This window comes from Elaeis guineensis, chromosome 4, assembly GCF_000442705.2.
Source record: "Elaeis guineensis isolate ETL-2024a chromosome 4, EG11, whole genome shotgun sequence".
Lineage (NCBI taxonomy): Eukaryota > Viridiplantae > Streptophyta > Magnoliopsida > Arecales > Arecaceae > Elaeis > Elaeis guineensis.
The window spans coordinates 45627953-45645174 of NC_025996.2; the positions used below are offsets into that span (position 1 = coordinate 45627953).

Here is a 17222-nt window from a genome sequence, read left to right on the forward strand (position 1 = left end):
GATTTACAAAATAATAAAGGAACAAAATACACAAAGATAGATGTTTTATTAACACGAAAGTTAGATGCAGATGCTTGCATTGGTGTCTGATTAGGAGAGAAGTAAAACAAGAGAGATATGGGGGATGCAAGGGAAAAAATTGATCAATTAAAGTATATCTATCACACATTTAACTCTTTATGTCAAAATATAAGCTTTCCTACTCATAATCCAAAATTCTCATAAGCATATGAGATGCATGCTTTTTGTAAAGCCTTTTCCTTTCAACCTCCCTTGTTCAAGCTTAAAAAACAAAAGAACACACTTATAAGATTGTTATGATTGGCCCTACTCAGTGTTGGAAGAGTCCACATCTCCACCAACCCTCAAAATCTGCAATCAAATGTGTCCAAATTGTCAGATGCATATCCAGGTTTGATACAGGTTTTTCAAGCTGGACAGAACTCTGGAAAACTGGTTAAAGGTTATATTTACTTAGATGACACAAACTTAGAAATATTGATCCAAGGGACCACAACAAATTATCTACATGTAGTGTATCCCTGCCCAGTGTTGGAAGAGTCCAAATCTCCACCAACCTTTAAAATCTGCAATCAAATGCATCCAAATTGTCAGATGCATATCCAGCTAAGCAATACATGTTTGATACAGATTTTTCAAGCTGGACAGAACTCTGGAAAACTGGTTAAAGATTATACCTATTTTGATGACTCAAACTTAGAATTTAGAAATATTGATTTATGGTACCAGTATGTAGTGTAAGAAAAATTCAAGAATGACCAGTCAAGCACAGATTTATATTATAAATTATCTCACAGAAACTGCAACATTATTCTTTAGTTATCTCATCCAGTAGGTCACTATGTTGTTCTCCAAGTACCTCTTCAGAAACCATGTTGCTATATTTGAAATTAAATGCCAACTAAGATACATAAGCATGCACACACAGATATGTTTGTATCTGCGTGGACCACAAGCTGAAGTTTGGGGGGAAAAGATATTACAATGGTTCCTACATTATCCAATAAAGAGAATGAAGTACTGATGCTGTTTCTTTGTCACATAGACCAGTTGACAAGCAAATACATCAACAAGGCAACAATGCGTATACTGATTCTTTTAGACCCATGGCCTTAAAGTAAACGATGCTTGCTTTCCGGAGTTTTGGAATATATAATCAACCAACTTTATAGGACTAAAGAAGATATAGGCTGATGGACTAAGAGGTTCTATCCTCAACATGTTTATGCTTGTCAGGGCTTGACCTTATTCTTTCTATTGCTCCAGTGCTAAGAGCAGACCGCTTAAAGGAAACTAATGAACTAAAAAAATCCATGACATTCTCATTTCTAAAGGAGCGTAATGGCGATGATGATGCTGACTATGTTGGAATTAAGCACCTTTTATGTTTTTCTTTTTATTCTTAAGGTGTAACATATATTATCTTTATTTTGATGTTAAAAGTTTGAACTAATAATTAAAGTATCATTCCAAAATCCAGTTTCAATTATGTTTTAGAAATCATGTGGACATTTTAAATAAAATCAAGCGCTCAATTCATTCCTACTTCTTACTATAAAGCTTCCTACTTCTCACTGTAAAGCAATCAAAAGTATCCTAGAATGGAAAAAGAGAAAATGTTTCCCTAGCATCATAGTTTGCCAGCTAAGGAACTTACCATGGTGAAGTATATCTTTCCCTTCTAATATGTACCAACACTCAACATGATAGACGGCACAATACAAACAGCAATCATGACACAACACCTGACACTTCACTCTTTGCTTTTAAACACGCAACATGGTTAATAACAACCAACCAAATATTAAAGCATATAAACCTCATTTTCAGTCCTCCTCTTATCTGAATTCAGCATAAAAGCTTTACTTAAGAAATGAAAATAGTTGAAGCCACTAAGCATGGTTTGCTGAACCGTGTTGAATGTGCCAAACCAGCCAGTTTAGGGCATACCAAGCCGAACTATTCGGGAATCAGCATGGTTCGGGCATTTAAAATGAAACATCTAGTTCGCTTAAACCCCCTTCCTCAAAGACTTGCGATTCATTTTCTCCCACCCTCCGCCCTCCACCCCCCCCCCCCTCTCTCTCTCGGGGTCAAGTTAGGGTTAAGGTTTCCATCACCGTCCCTTCCTCCCTCCTTCCGTCTCCCGATCTTTCTCTTTGTCTCTCCTTTCTCCCTTCTTTGGCTCTCCTTATGTCGATATGCTCTAGAATGGCACAATACGGATCTGTACCATGCCGAACTAGTCGTCGACCGATAAACTCTCCAAGATCGGCTAGGCAAACATTGCCACGAAGACTCTAAAAACTAATTGAAGTTCATTTGTAAGAAAAAATGTACTTGACCAATTTTATTTGGCAAGGGCTGGGAATTTTAACTTGCTACAATAATCTAAAAAATATTCTAAAGACTATGCACATAATTAATATCACATATTTGATTTCCAATGTTAAGACTTACAAAGGTGAGAAAGAAATATAATTTTTAGAAGTACGCACCATCTTTGTCGTCAAGTTTCATCTTTCGATCTTCTATCTTAGTTGATAAAGAAAGGTCCTCTAGAGGTTTCGTAACTGGCTTTTGTCCAACAACTCTGCTTCTATTTGACCCCCATTCTAGGCGTTTTGGTTTTAGTTCCTCCTCCAATCTTTCAGGAGCACTAAACAGTGCTTGTAGCACTTCCCTTGACATGTTAGAACTCTTTTTGTCCAGGCAAGATGGTTCTATAATGTTGCTGCATGAAAAGGTCAACCTACCATTAAGCAAACATAAACACGCATTTGACTCTTTACTGAAAAAGACAACTAAGCAAGCTCTTTAATTATCACAGGAATAGCATCAGCATATATAATCAGCAGTTTTGGATATTCTTAGAAAAGATATAGGCAAGATCAAATGGCCTCAAAATTTTAGTCACCAAGCATACCATTGAGTCGAAGATTTCAGATAATTTTCCTCAGAAGCGGCAGTTTCCCACTTTGAACATCTACCTGTCAACTACAGAATAAATCATGTCAATTGACTAAATTATAAAAAAACTAAAGCAACATAATTTAGCATACTATCTATCTTAAGCCTGTGACTACAAAACAAGGAAATTTAATGGAAGCATAAAAGAAAATGCATTGCTCAGCAATAAAGCAAGGATCTATTGTAAGACAAATACACGAAGTCTAAAGTTTTTGAATTAGAAATGTAGTAACTCTACGGTAATTAGAAAATGAAAATTGTCAAGAATGAAAAAAAGAGAAGCATCACTTGATAGCAAGGCAGCTACAAAATTTTCATTCTATTGTTTAATAAATTCTACTTGATAGACCACTCAAAATATAAATTAGGTTACTGTTCTCTTCCTTACAACAAGCAACATTCTTAAATTGTGGCAGTCAGAGGAATAGAGTTCGACCCAAGTATAAGAAGGTCAAGTATAATGAAAAGATCAAATGGAGTTGCCAATTGTAGTTCAAATCTAGCAGACTACAGATAATCACATAAAATCGAGATCCATCAATTATCAGACCCCCAAATCTATGCTCAGATTGGTCACATCAAGGTCCAGCCCAAGTCTGCTAATTGATGCACACTTCAATTTAAACCTTAGGTTCTATGATAAGTCTAAACTTAATACCAAAATCATCTTTGCATTTTCGTTTATTCACACCTGCACTCCCCCCCCCCACCTTCTTCCTGCCACTGTTTGTTGGACCACCCTAAACCTCCCAGTTTGAGGTGAACCAAACTGTTTCAGTATGAAAACAAGATGGTATGGCCATATGGGTTGAAACAGGTACCAACCTAGCTTGAACCAGCCCTAACCGAGTTGAACTGCCTACTGCGACTCGGTTCAGGGCAGTTCAGGCAGTTTGCTACTCATCCAACCCTAATAACAAGGGGGGAGGTGCAAAAGGCCCTTTGTGCCTTCTCAGCCCTCCCAACTGTTTTTTTTTGTTTTCATCAAAAAAAGCCTAGATAAGGTGCTTCCAACCCAAATTTCATTTGAAATCCCACCGAATTAGATAAATCTCCATATCTCCTTCCCTCTTTCATCTTTTTTTTTCCTGTTTTGAGATTGAAAATAGGGCAAATATGGGGAAAATAAGTGGAGTCATGAATTCATGATATGTTGTAATCAAAAAAATGATCTATGCAGAATTCATGATTTTTCATTATGTATATAATTTTGTAGATTAAAATATGTTTTTTGATTAAAAATAATAGGAAACAAAATATCGATCCCAAGTTTTCTATAAAATTGGTAGCATGTTTGGGGGTATGCACATTAGTTGCTACCTCATTATGGTTGCAATTTATTTAAGTTTGAGCCATACGAAGCTCAGCCCAAATGAAAATATTTTTTTTTAAAAAAAATTAATGGTGATCAGTGCATACGCATGAGCTGAAAAATATATGTAGCATGTATATGCAGCACCCACGGTAAGGTGCAATATTGATCCAAATTAAACTTAATTTTATAGATATTTTATAATTAAATATTAAACTATCAATTAAAAAATAATTGAAAATATTTTTAAAAATAAAAATGATAAAAATTAGTACTATATATTAGATAATGTAGAAGTATTTTCTGAAGTAATTCAGTGATTTTTTTTTGCATTACAATTTAAATTCACTAATTTTTAAATAATTAATTTAAATAAAAAATGTGTCATCCTTGGTACGATTCCACATTAATTTGAATTAAAATTAATTTTCTAACTATTTCACAATCAAATATCAATTTATTATTTAAAAATATTTAAAAATTATAAAAAAATGAAAAATTAGAATTATGTGTAGATAATTTACAAGTATTTTTTGTAGTGATTCAAATGTTTTTTGTATTACAATAAACATTCATTAACTTTTTAATAATTAATTAACTAGTTTGGAATTTATGTAAAAATACATGATGTGTCCGTTAAGCTAGAGTACAAGATCTTGAATAGGTAGTTTTTATTTTAGTATCAAGATCCTTCATGCATTTTGCCACTTTAAGCCAGAGTACCTTCAACTTCAAAGTATTTAATGAATATTTGCTTGGATTCAAGAAGGGACTGTAAGAAGAAGAAATTAGTGGCCCAAAAGCTAGGGAACATGTTAAAATTAACTTTCTGAGGATTGCTTCAAGGGAAAATGTGCTTCCTATGATTTCGAAAGCACAGAAGAAGAGAAAAAGTGGAAACGTGAACAAGGTTAGATGAAGGGAACATGTTCAAAATGAGAAGAAGAACCAAAGCAAGAACCGCAACATGGATAGAGTTTCAAAAATATCCAACACCATGATATACCATACCTCCTGCCATTGTGACTCTAGGTTGCCAATTAATGCACCAATTCATGATGCCTGTAAAGGATTTAGTTTACCACACTCCACTGAAAAATAAAGGGAGAGGGAAAAGAATTGAGATAAAAGTTGGATGAGGAGAAATGTGTACATGTGACTTATCTTGGTCTCATCTTTAGTCTGGAGACCAGATTTCTCTCACTAATCATTGATTGGCCAGATTACACAAGCATCTCATGCTTTCTATAGTACTGACGCTATAGCATGGTTCCCCACCCCCTCCCACCCTTTGCCTTGCTACTCAATATTCAGGGTTCACGCTTGGATCGAGCCTTGAGCTACAATGGCAAAGTGAAAGCCTCATCCTTTGAATATAATTTTTTGAGAATACAAATTATAATTATTTAAAATGGGTTTGGAGTTCATACTTTTAGTTACATGAAAATGCTTTCAAACTAGTTCTTATAAAAGAACAGTTATGGCAGAAAAAATTCAGGTGGTTACACACATAGAATTCATATGATGTATACCGATAATAAACAATTGAAAGAATGACAACAATTTAGAAGTTAGAATCTCTAACTGCTGGAATTAACTTGTCTCACTACATTATTGTCAACAGAATTATTCTTGTTTAGGTGATTGCACACAATTTAGAAGTTAAGAGTTTGCAAGAAACCATTGAAACAATTAAAAATTTAGGCGATTGCACAACATAGAATTCATAAGATGTATACCACTAATAAACAATTTGAAGAACTACAACAATTTAGAAGTTAGAATCTTTAACTGCTGGACTTACTTTTCTCACTACATTATTGTCCACTGAATTATTCTTGTCCAAGTTGTTTGCAGATAATGCCAGCAATTCCTCCATGCTCTACGTAACCAAAAGAATAACAAAACTGTTAATCATTTCTTCAGAAATATGAATTAAGAAAATACAAAATGATACAGAGACTGATTATAAAGAGATCAATATCAAGCAAACTATTTATATATTCAGCACAAGATCTGAAAATTCATTTCAGCAGGCCTACAAGTTTCAGCGTATTTGTCAATTCAGACAAAATAATAGAGAACTTATCAAAAAAAAAAAAAGAAAAAGAAAACAAGTCCAGAAACATATATTTTATAATTCAATTTTTAATCATACAAAAATGTGCACGCGTGGTTAGCTCCATTGGTTATAAGCTAATCAGTGAACATTCAGCAGTACAAAAATTTTGTAGATACTAAAATTGACCAAAATATAAAAATGAAAATTGGTATATTGTTGACATCATATCAAATGTGAAGTATCAACATCAATGTTTTAGGACCCATCTAGGTCAACTACTTATTTGTCACAAACAAGGAATGCTAGGTCAGTAAAGTTAAAAGCCACGGTTTGTGGGACCATCCACAGTGAATTAGAGAGGGAATATTGTATAACATTATATTAGTTGCTAGTAACGTGGTGGTGATATTCTCAATATGTTGGTGATTACACTTCCATACAAATTTGTCTCTTTCTTGGTTGATGTTCTACAAGAACATAGTTCAGATCCCACACTTATTTCTTTAAGTCAACAAACAGGAGTTGCAGAAAAGTAAGAGAAGAAAGATGGTCTATTGTTCTAATTAGTAAAGTGGACAATACCGAAAGCAAACTAATTTAACAACACCCTATTGATTGTCAATTACTAAACAAATGCTTTAAAACAGGACGTCAGACAAAACCATGGGCCTAATGACATAAAAAGCCTGAAAACATACCTAATAACCTATCACAACTAAAAGAAGAAATAGATATATCAATTGGATTTTAAATCATCAAGAGAACAAAAAGAAGCTAGAAAGCATAAGAGGAAAAAAAATCACCTATAAATCAAGATAACAGACAGAATGGTTGCAGGCATAAAATAGGCATTCAGCGGATGGTTTCCCTTTTAAAAGTAATTGAGACTAGCTTTGAAAATCCAACACTCACATGATGATTAATTACGAGATTGTCATCCTAGAATATCACCACTAGCCATTGATTTTGTTTCTTGTCAAATTCTATTAACTGAATTGAGTTATTCACTTATTATGCATTCGACCAAAGATTTAGATCCCAGCGGGATGTCCTACGGACATCGAGACAAGGTACCATCCCATGTGTCGAGATAAGACCATCTCGCTAACGTCTCAGTGTTCCAATTGGGACGTCCCAAGTGTCAAGACGGGGCTAGACGGCAGTGCGTTCCGTTTCATGAAAAAACCGAGACAGCCTCATCCCACGTGATTTAAAAATCCTACTGGAGAATATGCTAACCTAACAAATGATATATGTTAATTTATTTTTATAGGAATTGATCGAACTTTGAATCTGCAACTCACAGTCAGGACCAATTTATCCAAAAAGAATTTTCTTCAGGTCAAAGAATAGTTTTTAAGAGAATTAGCTTTTTCACCTGATCATCATCTGATTAAGAATTAAAACACTAAGACAATTGCTATGAATAACTCAAATACCTACATTGCAAATCCCATAGGAAGCCAAAGCACCATATTTTGGGCAACAATATTAGTGTCATTGCTTTCAAGATTGCAAATACATATTCCCTTGATGCATCTCAATTTTAAGATTTAGGGTTCATTCGGTTCATTGGAAGAATTTTACATTAATGTGTTTCCTAGGAAGCTAATACTTGGGTATATGATACCTAAGAAAGTAGTTTTTGCATATTTGGTGGACTATGGGAAAGTAGAATAGGAAGCACACTTTCTAGAGTGATTTATGTTTGGTTAAGCATCTACTTTCATGAAAAAATTGTGTAAAATATCTGTTATGCCATTAGATGGGATACAATATTCTCAATTATAATATTTGAAACACCAACATCAATGGTATCAATAGAAGGAGAATGATGAGACATGGATGTCTCTACTGGTGCTTCACTGCCCAATTTGTTTTGCAAACTAAAAATGCTTGAATCAGGAGACAGATCATTGTCAATGCCTTATTAGCCATTCCTTCTCATAACATCATGATCGAGTTTTGCCGTACTACACCAAATCGGATGGTATGAGATGTACCGTATATTGGTTCGGTACCTACATGTGGTATGGGGGGCATACCAACATGCAGTACACCAAACCAACTCCCTACCAATATAGTAACAACTTAGCACTGATTCTGGGCCCGATATCAAAACAGGGAACCTTGATCATGATAATTATTTTTTGAATAATCATCAACAATAAACCATTTTAGGTTTGAAGTAGAGTTAGTCATGTGAGGTGGCCACATTCCACAAACCATTTGAAGAGACCAAGTTTGATCCATTTTAGGATGATGGCTTAGAGGATTTTTTTGTAAAAATAAAAATTATCACAATTCCTAGCAATCTCTATCCTTGGAAATCTCCAACCAAAGATGAGCTATTTTTTCATTTTCCCATTGACCACACTTCCCCCCTCCTTTACCCATGAACCAAATGAGTCTTTAAGCAAATAGGTACCCCATCGTAACTCTACTCTACCTGGTGACCCAACAGCACATGTAGCTAGAAATTGAGCTCCTTTATTGATTACTTTTCACCACCTATCATTTTAAGCTTTAACTCTTATGCCATCTTGATAACTCATTCTCAAAAGTGTGCCTGTTGCAAACGATCAAACCATCTTAAGGTGGTATACTTGATGCAATCCACAAAAGAATGTATGATCTAAGGTCTTTTATCATCGACTCTAAGGTATCCAATAACATTAATTCTTTTTCCAAGCAAATGGTGACATACAATACCAAGCAAATACCTATGGGCCCTTTACAGCATCACTTGTCCGACTAGCATATCCGCTCTTTTTGTGCTTGTCACAATGCACAATTGGTTGTCCTAGCGGTCTCGATGAGGGGTTAACATCCAATTATATTCCATATTGACACGTCCCTTTTTATTCCTCATGATATAAACCCAATAATGTTTTGGATTTTGATGGTCAAGATTTTTGGTGTTCTCAACTACAAGTCCAAGAAAAAAGCTAGTAAAATAATCAACTATTCCAGCTTCTTATTTTGTTTACATACTCTAGTAGTTAAGTATAATACTTTAATGGGTTAAATGGTCATGAAACAATCTTGACACAAGTAAATAGAGAGGAAAGGAAAACATAATTTAAAGAATCTAATATTCCAGGTCAAGAATTAGCAAACTAAGGTGGGGAGATGGGGTTCACTAAGATATGCTTTGGATTTACATCTTAAAACAGTTCCTTAACAAAGCTACAACACCTATTAATGTTATTATGACGGTCTTAGACATATCTAAGTACACCAAAAAGCGAAATAGACTCTGGCCAACAAGCAATAATTCAATGCCAAATCCACTCAGAAACTTTTCCACCACATCTTTATATCTAATATTTACATATCCAGTCTCAGCCAGATAATCTGTGTTGTAACCTGGAAATGCAGCACCATGTTATCTTCAATGTGTGCTTGTACTCCCTTCTTCATAATAAATAATTAAATAAAGTTTATTTGTATAGAAAATACAACCAAATTTACATGTTAATTGATAGAATAAATAGTGAAAAGGATCAGTCATCTGCTGTGCATATGTGCATGCAAATGGGTTTATCTAATCATACAAACATGCCACTGCACATATAGTAAGAATAAAGGAAAAAAAACTGTTTATTAGAAAAAAAAAAACCAAAAAACGAAACATCATATTCTTGAGGCAGAAATTTCACCTTCTTAACATTGTATCCGCATTGACCTGTAAAAACACAAAGCCTATCAAATGACATTTTATGGGAAGGAGACCCTTATGGTGGAAATGAAAACTTAAAAACAATAGGGACCTCAAAAAAAAAAAAGAAAAGAGTATATAAATGCATTTAGAGACATAGCAGCTCTTATATGTGTAAGCACAAGTAAGGACAGTCAAAGCACAAGAGCAACAATTAAAGAGCAACTAGCACATTTAATCATATTCTATTGCATAGATAACAGAAAGTTGTCCACAATATTCAGGAATAGTTGTCTGAATATGTGATCAATGAAATATCCGGTTGTAAGCAGATTGATTAAATTGCAAGCAAAATGTTAGAGGGTATGTGCATCAAAATATATGCTTCAAAGTTTGACCCATGATTCGCCGAACCACCCTGAGCCAGTAGTTCAAGGCTTGCTGAACTATACCGGCGGCCAACCGATGCGGTTTGAACATTCGATTCAGAAAACGCCAATGAAAATGGAGCAAGGGAGAAGGAAAAAGAGAGAGATAGGGAGTGGGAGGAGGGGAGAGAAAGAGATGGAAAGGTCGGAATGGCGCATCGAGGCCTCCGATCCTCCTCGAGAGAGATTAGAAAGAGAGAGAAGGGGAGGGAGAGAAATGGAGAGGGGAAGGCAGTGGGGAGGCCATCGGAGGGCCGCCGAGTGGCTGCCAGATGGCGAAAATCCACTCTGCGATGATGTGGTTTCGAAACATGGGCAGGTCCCCTGCTCATCATTCTTTTTTTTTTAAACACGATTCACAGTAAAGCTGGCAATGGATTTCGACCATCAGCAGGACCGGCAGTCTCCCACCACCTTCCCCTCCCTTTGTTTCTCTTCCTCCCCCTCTCTTTCTCTCTTATCTCTCTCTCTAATCTCTCTCGTGGAGGATCATGGAGCCCTGGAGATCTCGGCGGCCCTCCGGTGGCCACCACCGGCATGTCCATTGGCCTTGCTCTCCCTTCCCCCCCTCTCTCCACTTTTCCTCCCCGATTCTCCCTCATTTTTATGTCGGTTCGGATCTGATATGGTCCGATATGGGAGCGTACTGACTCGTATCATTGGCTGGCCGGCACAAAATCCGATTCCAAGTTGGCGAACCTTGGTTTGACCAAAATTAATAGTGTGGAAAAACTTGATAATGATAGTCCAATGGTAATCTAAAAGATCAAATTTTAACTAGTCACTTGATCCTTTTAAGAAATGGTAATTAGGAGACACAAAGTTGGCCAAAATAGATGGACAATAAGTTAGCAATAAAGAAAATCTTGCTAGTCATCTTTTTCTATGATTATATATAAGTAATCAAAGCTATAGCATTGTAAGCAACACATCCTGAATGAAATGTAAAAACAAAAAGGGAAAAAACATTCTATATTATTGCCAATGTTCAAAAGTTATGCATCTGATAAAGAGTCTGTAATGTTTACACATAAGAGAGTACTTTTTCCCTCACCCTCATTGGAGGGATCTGTATAGGCTAGGATATAAGTACTTATTGAAGTAACCATTTATCTTTAGCTGGTCTATCTCAACATTCAAATGTTTGGAACACTATTTTTTTTCCTTTTTAACAAAATCAAAACCCTATGCATCTGTTCACACTTCTCGCAGATTTTTCTTATGTTTTTGCATCAATTTTTAAAAAATGAAAAATAAATACCTTTAGTATTTTCTTTCACTTGCTTAAGTTATTATCATTTGTTTGCATAATGACATGGCTATGATGCAAAATATATGAAAATAGCCTCTATCCCAGCATAAAAAGTTATGTTAGTTCAATAAGGGATAGTTTGGGAATCCAGCAGGATTGGGCTGGATTTACTACAGGAACTGGGCTTGGTAGCCTGCTCAGTCCATTTTCTTCTAAAGGCACATTCCAGTTTTGGCCTAAATCCCATCTTTGTGCTTGTTGGACTGCACGATGGAAAAAAAAAAGACCTATGGAGGTCTTTTTTTCCTCCTACAGGATTTGGGCTGGAGTGAGATTGGGTTGATATGGGTCTTATTTAAATAGTCTGTGTGATCCATGATCCTATGGGCTGGATTTCCCATGCATGCCCTAAATTTGTCTTTTTACCTAACCTTTGTTCCATAAACCCATCCTATAATATACAACCTGGCTGAAAAGTTTTATTCCAATATAGTTGGTGCAATGTTAGGGATATCGCTAGTTCTTTTAAAATGGTGCCACCCAAGTTTCTAATCACTTGGCAATTCCTAATAAGAGGACTATGACAGAAATCGCAAATCAATAAACATTATTAAAAGGAATACCCACAATGGTGAGAATATATCTTAGTCATTCCTTTCACATATCTTCATACATTTGTCATGCATCTTAATACACCAAATAAGAATTTAAAGTAAAATTTTTATTTAACTGTATTTTTAAATATTATCAGTGAATGCTGCACAATAAAGATATTAAGAGGAAATTAACAAACAAATGACGAGTGAAATATCCTAATTCTTAGTTAGTACCAACTAGACTACAGTTAGGGCTTCATCTATAAGCATCAACATTCCTCGTGACAAAATGCGAGGTTCCAACATGTGTTTGGTGCATGAATTAATACCTAAATAATATCACCATGCACTGGAGAAAAATTGTTGTGCTGTGTCTTGAATATTGATCATGTTGGGTGTAACTTCAAAGTTCAAAGTTTGATGAAAGATGATAGTTTGATGACACAAATAGGACTAATTGAGTCTGACCTAGCACAACTAGTTTATTCCTCTAAAATTAAAATGTGAAATAATACTACAAAGGCATGTATACAAATAATTTATTTAACCACACAACCCAATAATCTGAAAACTAGCTAATTAAGCACTTTTCCAAAATAGATCTTGATTATCAAGAGGTGGTCCAAGAATCAATAGACAACCAAAGAAAATTATAGTGTGATGGCAATATTTTGGCAACAGAGAAATTTGTTCAGGCAAGAGAAAATAATTCATTAAAGGAAACAAATAGATAGCCATATTGTATTACCAGGTTGGAGAGATTAATTATATACTTGCACAGAAAAATAAGGGAAAATCTTGCCTACAGGATGTTGGTATTCTTTATCTAGCATTGGTAGGTAGAAGACAACATATAGGTGATATTCATCAATATACACAGAAAATCAACCATCTAAGTTGATCATTATCATAGAAAAGTTGAGTTCGATTCAACAACCTTGAACAAGTAGACTGATGGATCAAAATTGGTATACCTTGCAATTAAATCTCTACAAGTGTAGCTGCCTATTTTTTCAACTGTTACCCATATGGGTACTTTCTCTCTCCTAAAAATTATGTGCTTCCTTTATTTCCCAGGAAAATGTCTCATCATAGTAAGTTACATACAGATATTGAAATAACTGCTTTGAGATGGCACTACAGGTATTATTTCTGCAGAAAAATTAAAATTAATATACAATAATTTATAACTCACAAACTCCCAGATTTCATTTTAAAAGAAGGCAAGCAACATATGACTTAACAATCATGTGATAATGAAAAAAAATATAACAGGGGAAAAAGTAAACAGAAAGTGCTAAGTCAATAAATATGCACAATATCTTTTATCCAAATGCTGCCCTAAAATTAATTCGTGCAAATATGAAAAGTTAAACAAACAATAACATAAAATAAACAGAAAGGAGAGGTAATTGCCAAGAACTCCTCTAATCATGTCCATGTTGAGCTTGAATCCATCTCCAAGCATAGAAAACAGAAACTCTTCAATATCCGTATCAGTTGAAACCTCTGTTTTAGGCACAAAATGCGATTCCGTGGTTTCCATATCACGTTCATCTTCTGGTGATCCCGTCACTTCAATCTTTAGGGGTTTGCTCTTTGCAGTTGATTCAAGCAAAGTTGAAGCTGGACGGGAATACGACTTGCCCAAAAAACTTGACACAGTACCCATTGAAGCACTTAACTTCCTTGGCTTTCCTCCCTTAGAATTCTTGCGTGTAAAAGCTGAACTCTCAATATTATCCTGGTGCAATAACCCAGCCGATTGAGAAATATTCATCTCACCATTTTGAGCATGAAATACATCATTAGAGTTTTTTTCTTGAAGCTGGAAGAGGATATCACCAGCCTTGCTCATATCACCCTTTGCTTCGCAATAAGCATATGCTATCTCTTCAAGGGAGCAAGCTGAACCAAAGGCCTCGAGCAAGGTCATCAACTCAGCATCATGTTTTGAAGCATGTGAGCTAGATGGATCCATTCACCAGATAGTCTTTTAGGGCCAACAGATAAGCTTCAAATGAGGTTAATATTGAAGGACCTGATAAAGGATGAAGAAAATAACCAATCTGGCTATTAACATGAAAAACATGTATAATGTATAGTGTCTGAAATCTGCATGAAAGAAAAATACGAGCAAACCATGGAACTGAATTTAGTAAGGAGGCTTTATGCACAATCAGACAAGAAATGGACATCTATTTGAAAGGTTTTCTGCTGAACTTAGGAAAACACTACTCAGAAATAGACCCAAAGTGCAAGTGTTGCATTACACTCATTCATAATAAAGTAAAACCTTATCAGGATACACAAAAAACTTGATAAAGGTAAATAAATTCGCATCAGCTTTATAAGAAAAGAATAAGCTATTTTCAAAAGCCATCAGATCTAATTCTAAACAACTGAATAGAGACAAAAGGAACAATATTAGATGGACCATAGTACTTAACAAAATGAAGTTAGTGGTGATCAATGCATTGGAGGAACTTTCACATAATACAGAAGTATGAAGCATAAAGTATGACCTTAAAACTGCAAAAGCACACTCCTCAGTAGTCTAATATTTGAGATCTGAAGATGGATTAAGGGAATTTAGCAGAATCCAATCGGGTAGTGATGTTTGAGGAGATAACTAGAAAGTGAAGAATGACACCTATTGATTTATGCAACTCAAATACTGAAACAGATATCATACTGAAGCAGACATCATACTGAAGCAGACATCATCTTAAAAATCATAATACAGAAAATATTGCTTGAATTAATGATCTCTATGATCAAAGCTCGCTTTTTCAATGTTTATTTATTTTCTTACTCTTCTCTTTGTATCTTTTGATCACTCAATGAAGATCCAATATGTTCAGTTCCAAAAGAAGAAGAAGATATGGCAAGGTTCCTACTGCAATTTGTTTCAGTCTTTCCTTCTATTATTATAGAGAAATCAAGAGTTATTGATTTACTGAATGATGACCAATCGACAGTCAGCTTATAGCATGCACCAAGAATCACAAGCACTAAACAAGCCCAAAAACTAATAAATTTTGCATTTTCAATGGAAACAAGATTAGCAGTCATTTATTCAAAAGAGCTTGATATAACCTCATGACCGCACAAAGTGAACACTAAAATTACAGTGAAAATTATTTTGTAGACATGCAGTTACTACAACAAAGATACTGTATCAGAGAACCGAAAGAGCAAATTGGGGGGAAAAGAAAGAATAACTTTAACTAGAAACACTTCAAATGAAAACCACATGGTGAATCAGAATTATTGATTCAGAGCATGTAAACTAAGAAGTCTATGAATCAATATTGAAAAAAGACCCCAAATTGCAAAAAGCACAAGGATAATACTTGCTTTTATTGAAATTCACGGAGACATGCAAGCAAGCAAGCCACCTCATGCTAATCACATATTCTTATTATTCACTGCAGCATCTTACTGCCAGAAAAAAAATTATCTTTCAAAATTACCCACAAACATACAAAATTCCCCATGTGATGCTCACCGTAGTCCAGGTACGGAACCACTCCAATGCATCTTAGTTAATTAGTCCCTGTGGACAAGAAGTAAGAAAGCTTCACAGCATAAATAGATGAAAGTTAGACATCTAGCTGAGATAGAAGACCAAGTTTTAGGGATTTGGTTCTGTTTTCATTTTCCTTCACCGATATATTGTGTCTATATTGCTTCTCAAAATGATTGATAAATGCATGATTCGTTTCAACAATCTCACATATGATTAGACAAGCTTATCAAAACTTTTCTACTACACTTAGCTCAATCTTTTAACTTGCTTCTTATACAGGGATGATCCAAAGTTATTGCTTTATAATACGACAACCAATTCAAACCATCCTCCATTGCTATCCATCTGGAACGTTACAGCGGCCATCAAGCTCTAACCAAAACTCAAATAAGTCGATTATTTTAAAAATTTCAATGCCGCAAGATAATCAAACCGACCATAAGAAAAAAAAATGAACGCAAAGATATCAATTCAAAGAACATGAAACCAAAGGACATGAATCCATGCATGAACCTTGAAAACAATCATTAACGATAAACCATTCGGAACGGCCGCAACAGATGATGGAAAAAAAGGGACTCCGCCTTTCCAGTCCAAAACCATCAGCAATCAGACACAAACCCATCATACAGCACAGCGCAACAACAATAACAACAACAACAACAACAACAACAACAATAAAATATTCAAATACCATCGAAGTTTCAATCAACAGAGATGAATCGAGCACTAGGATTAGAGGAAGCGAAGCTTACTCGGGGCGTACGAGTCGCTCGCTCGCTCCTCCACCTCTACACCCTCTCTCTCGGTCTCTCTCGCTTAGAAGTCCGGATGCGAGGGAGAGGAACAAGCGAGGAAAGGGGAAGGTGAGTTCGGGCAATTGTATGGCTGATTTGATTCAATCGCTAGCGTGTTGTTATTATAGTATGTACAGTTTTAGGAAGGGTTTATGGAGAAGTGGGGGAGGGGGGGCGGTGTATTAATACGGAACGTGGCTGGAAGGGCAGGGGAGAATTTTTTGGGTGAGTTTTGGCGCTTTCTGATCAGGAGTCAGCATCAAAGCGTGGTGGTTGCCGCGAGTCGAAACTCCAAACGCCTTTTAGGGCTTCTTCTCTGTTCTTAGAAAGGGGGAAGGAATAAGGCATGATATAGTGGGGCCAAGCTTCATAGCTAGTGACCCTAACCACAATTTGCTATTTTTCTTTTTTTTTTTTTTTATTTTCCCAATTTATTTTTTTTTATTTTTCCTCTTTATTTTTTTGGACCATTCTTTTATAAATAACTATCATAGTAAAATTAATCAATTTTTTCATGAACCAACTTACTCATATTCTCATACTTTTCAAGATGGATAGATTATTTTTTATGGATAGTATTTATCTATGAAA

The 17222-nt window shown here is 35.3% G+C and overlaps 1 protein-coding gene across 1 annotated transcript in view; it reads right to left on the minus strand.

Moving 5' to 3' along the window:
• Positions 1-16939, minus strand: part of LOC140857516 (putative nuclear RNA export factor SDE5) — a gene marked incomplete in the record, with an annotated part of 131780 nt that extends 114841 nt beyond the window's left edge. The window contains 7 exon segments of the mRNA XM_073256506.1: positions 2520-2755; positions 2948-3018; positions 6108-6185; positions 10028-10053; positions 13719-14343; positions 15814-15861; positions 16590-16939. Coding sequence (XP_073112607.1) covers positions 2520-2755; positions 2948-3018; positions 6108-6185; positions 10028-10053; positions 13719-14283 — 976 coding nt within the window.
• Between the last annotated feature and the right edge of the window lie 283 nt (positions 16940-17222).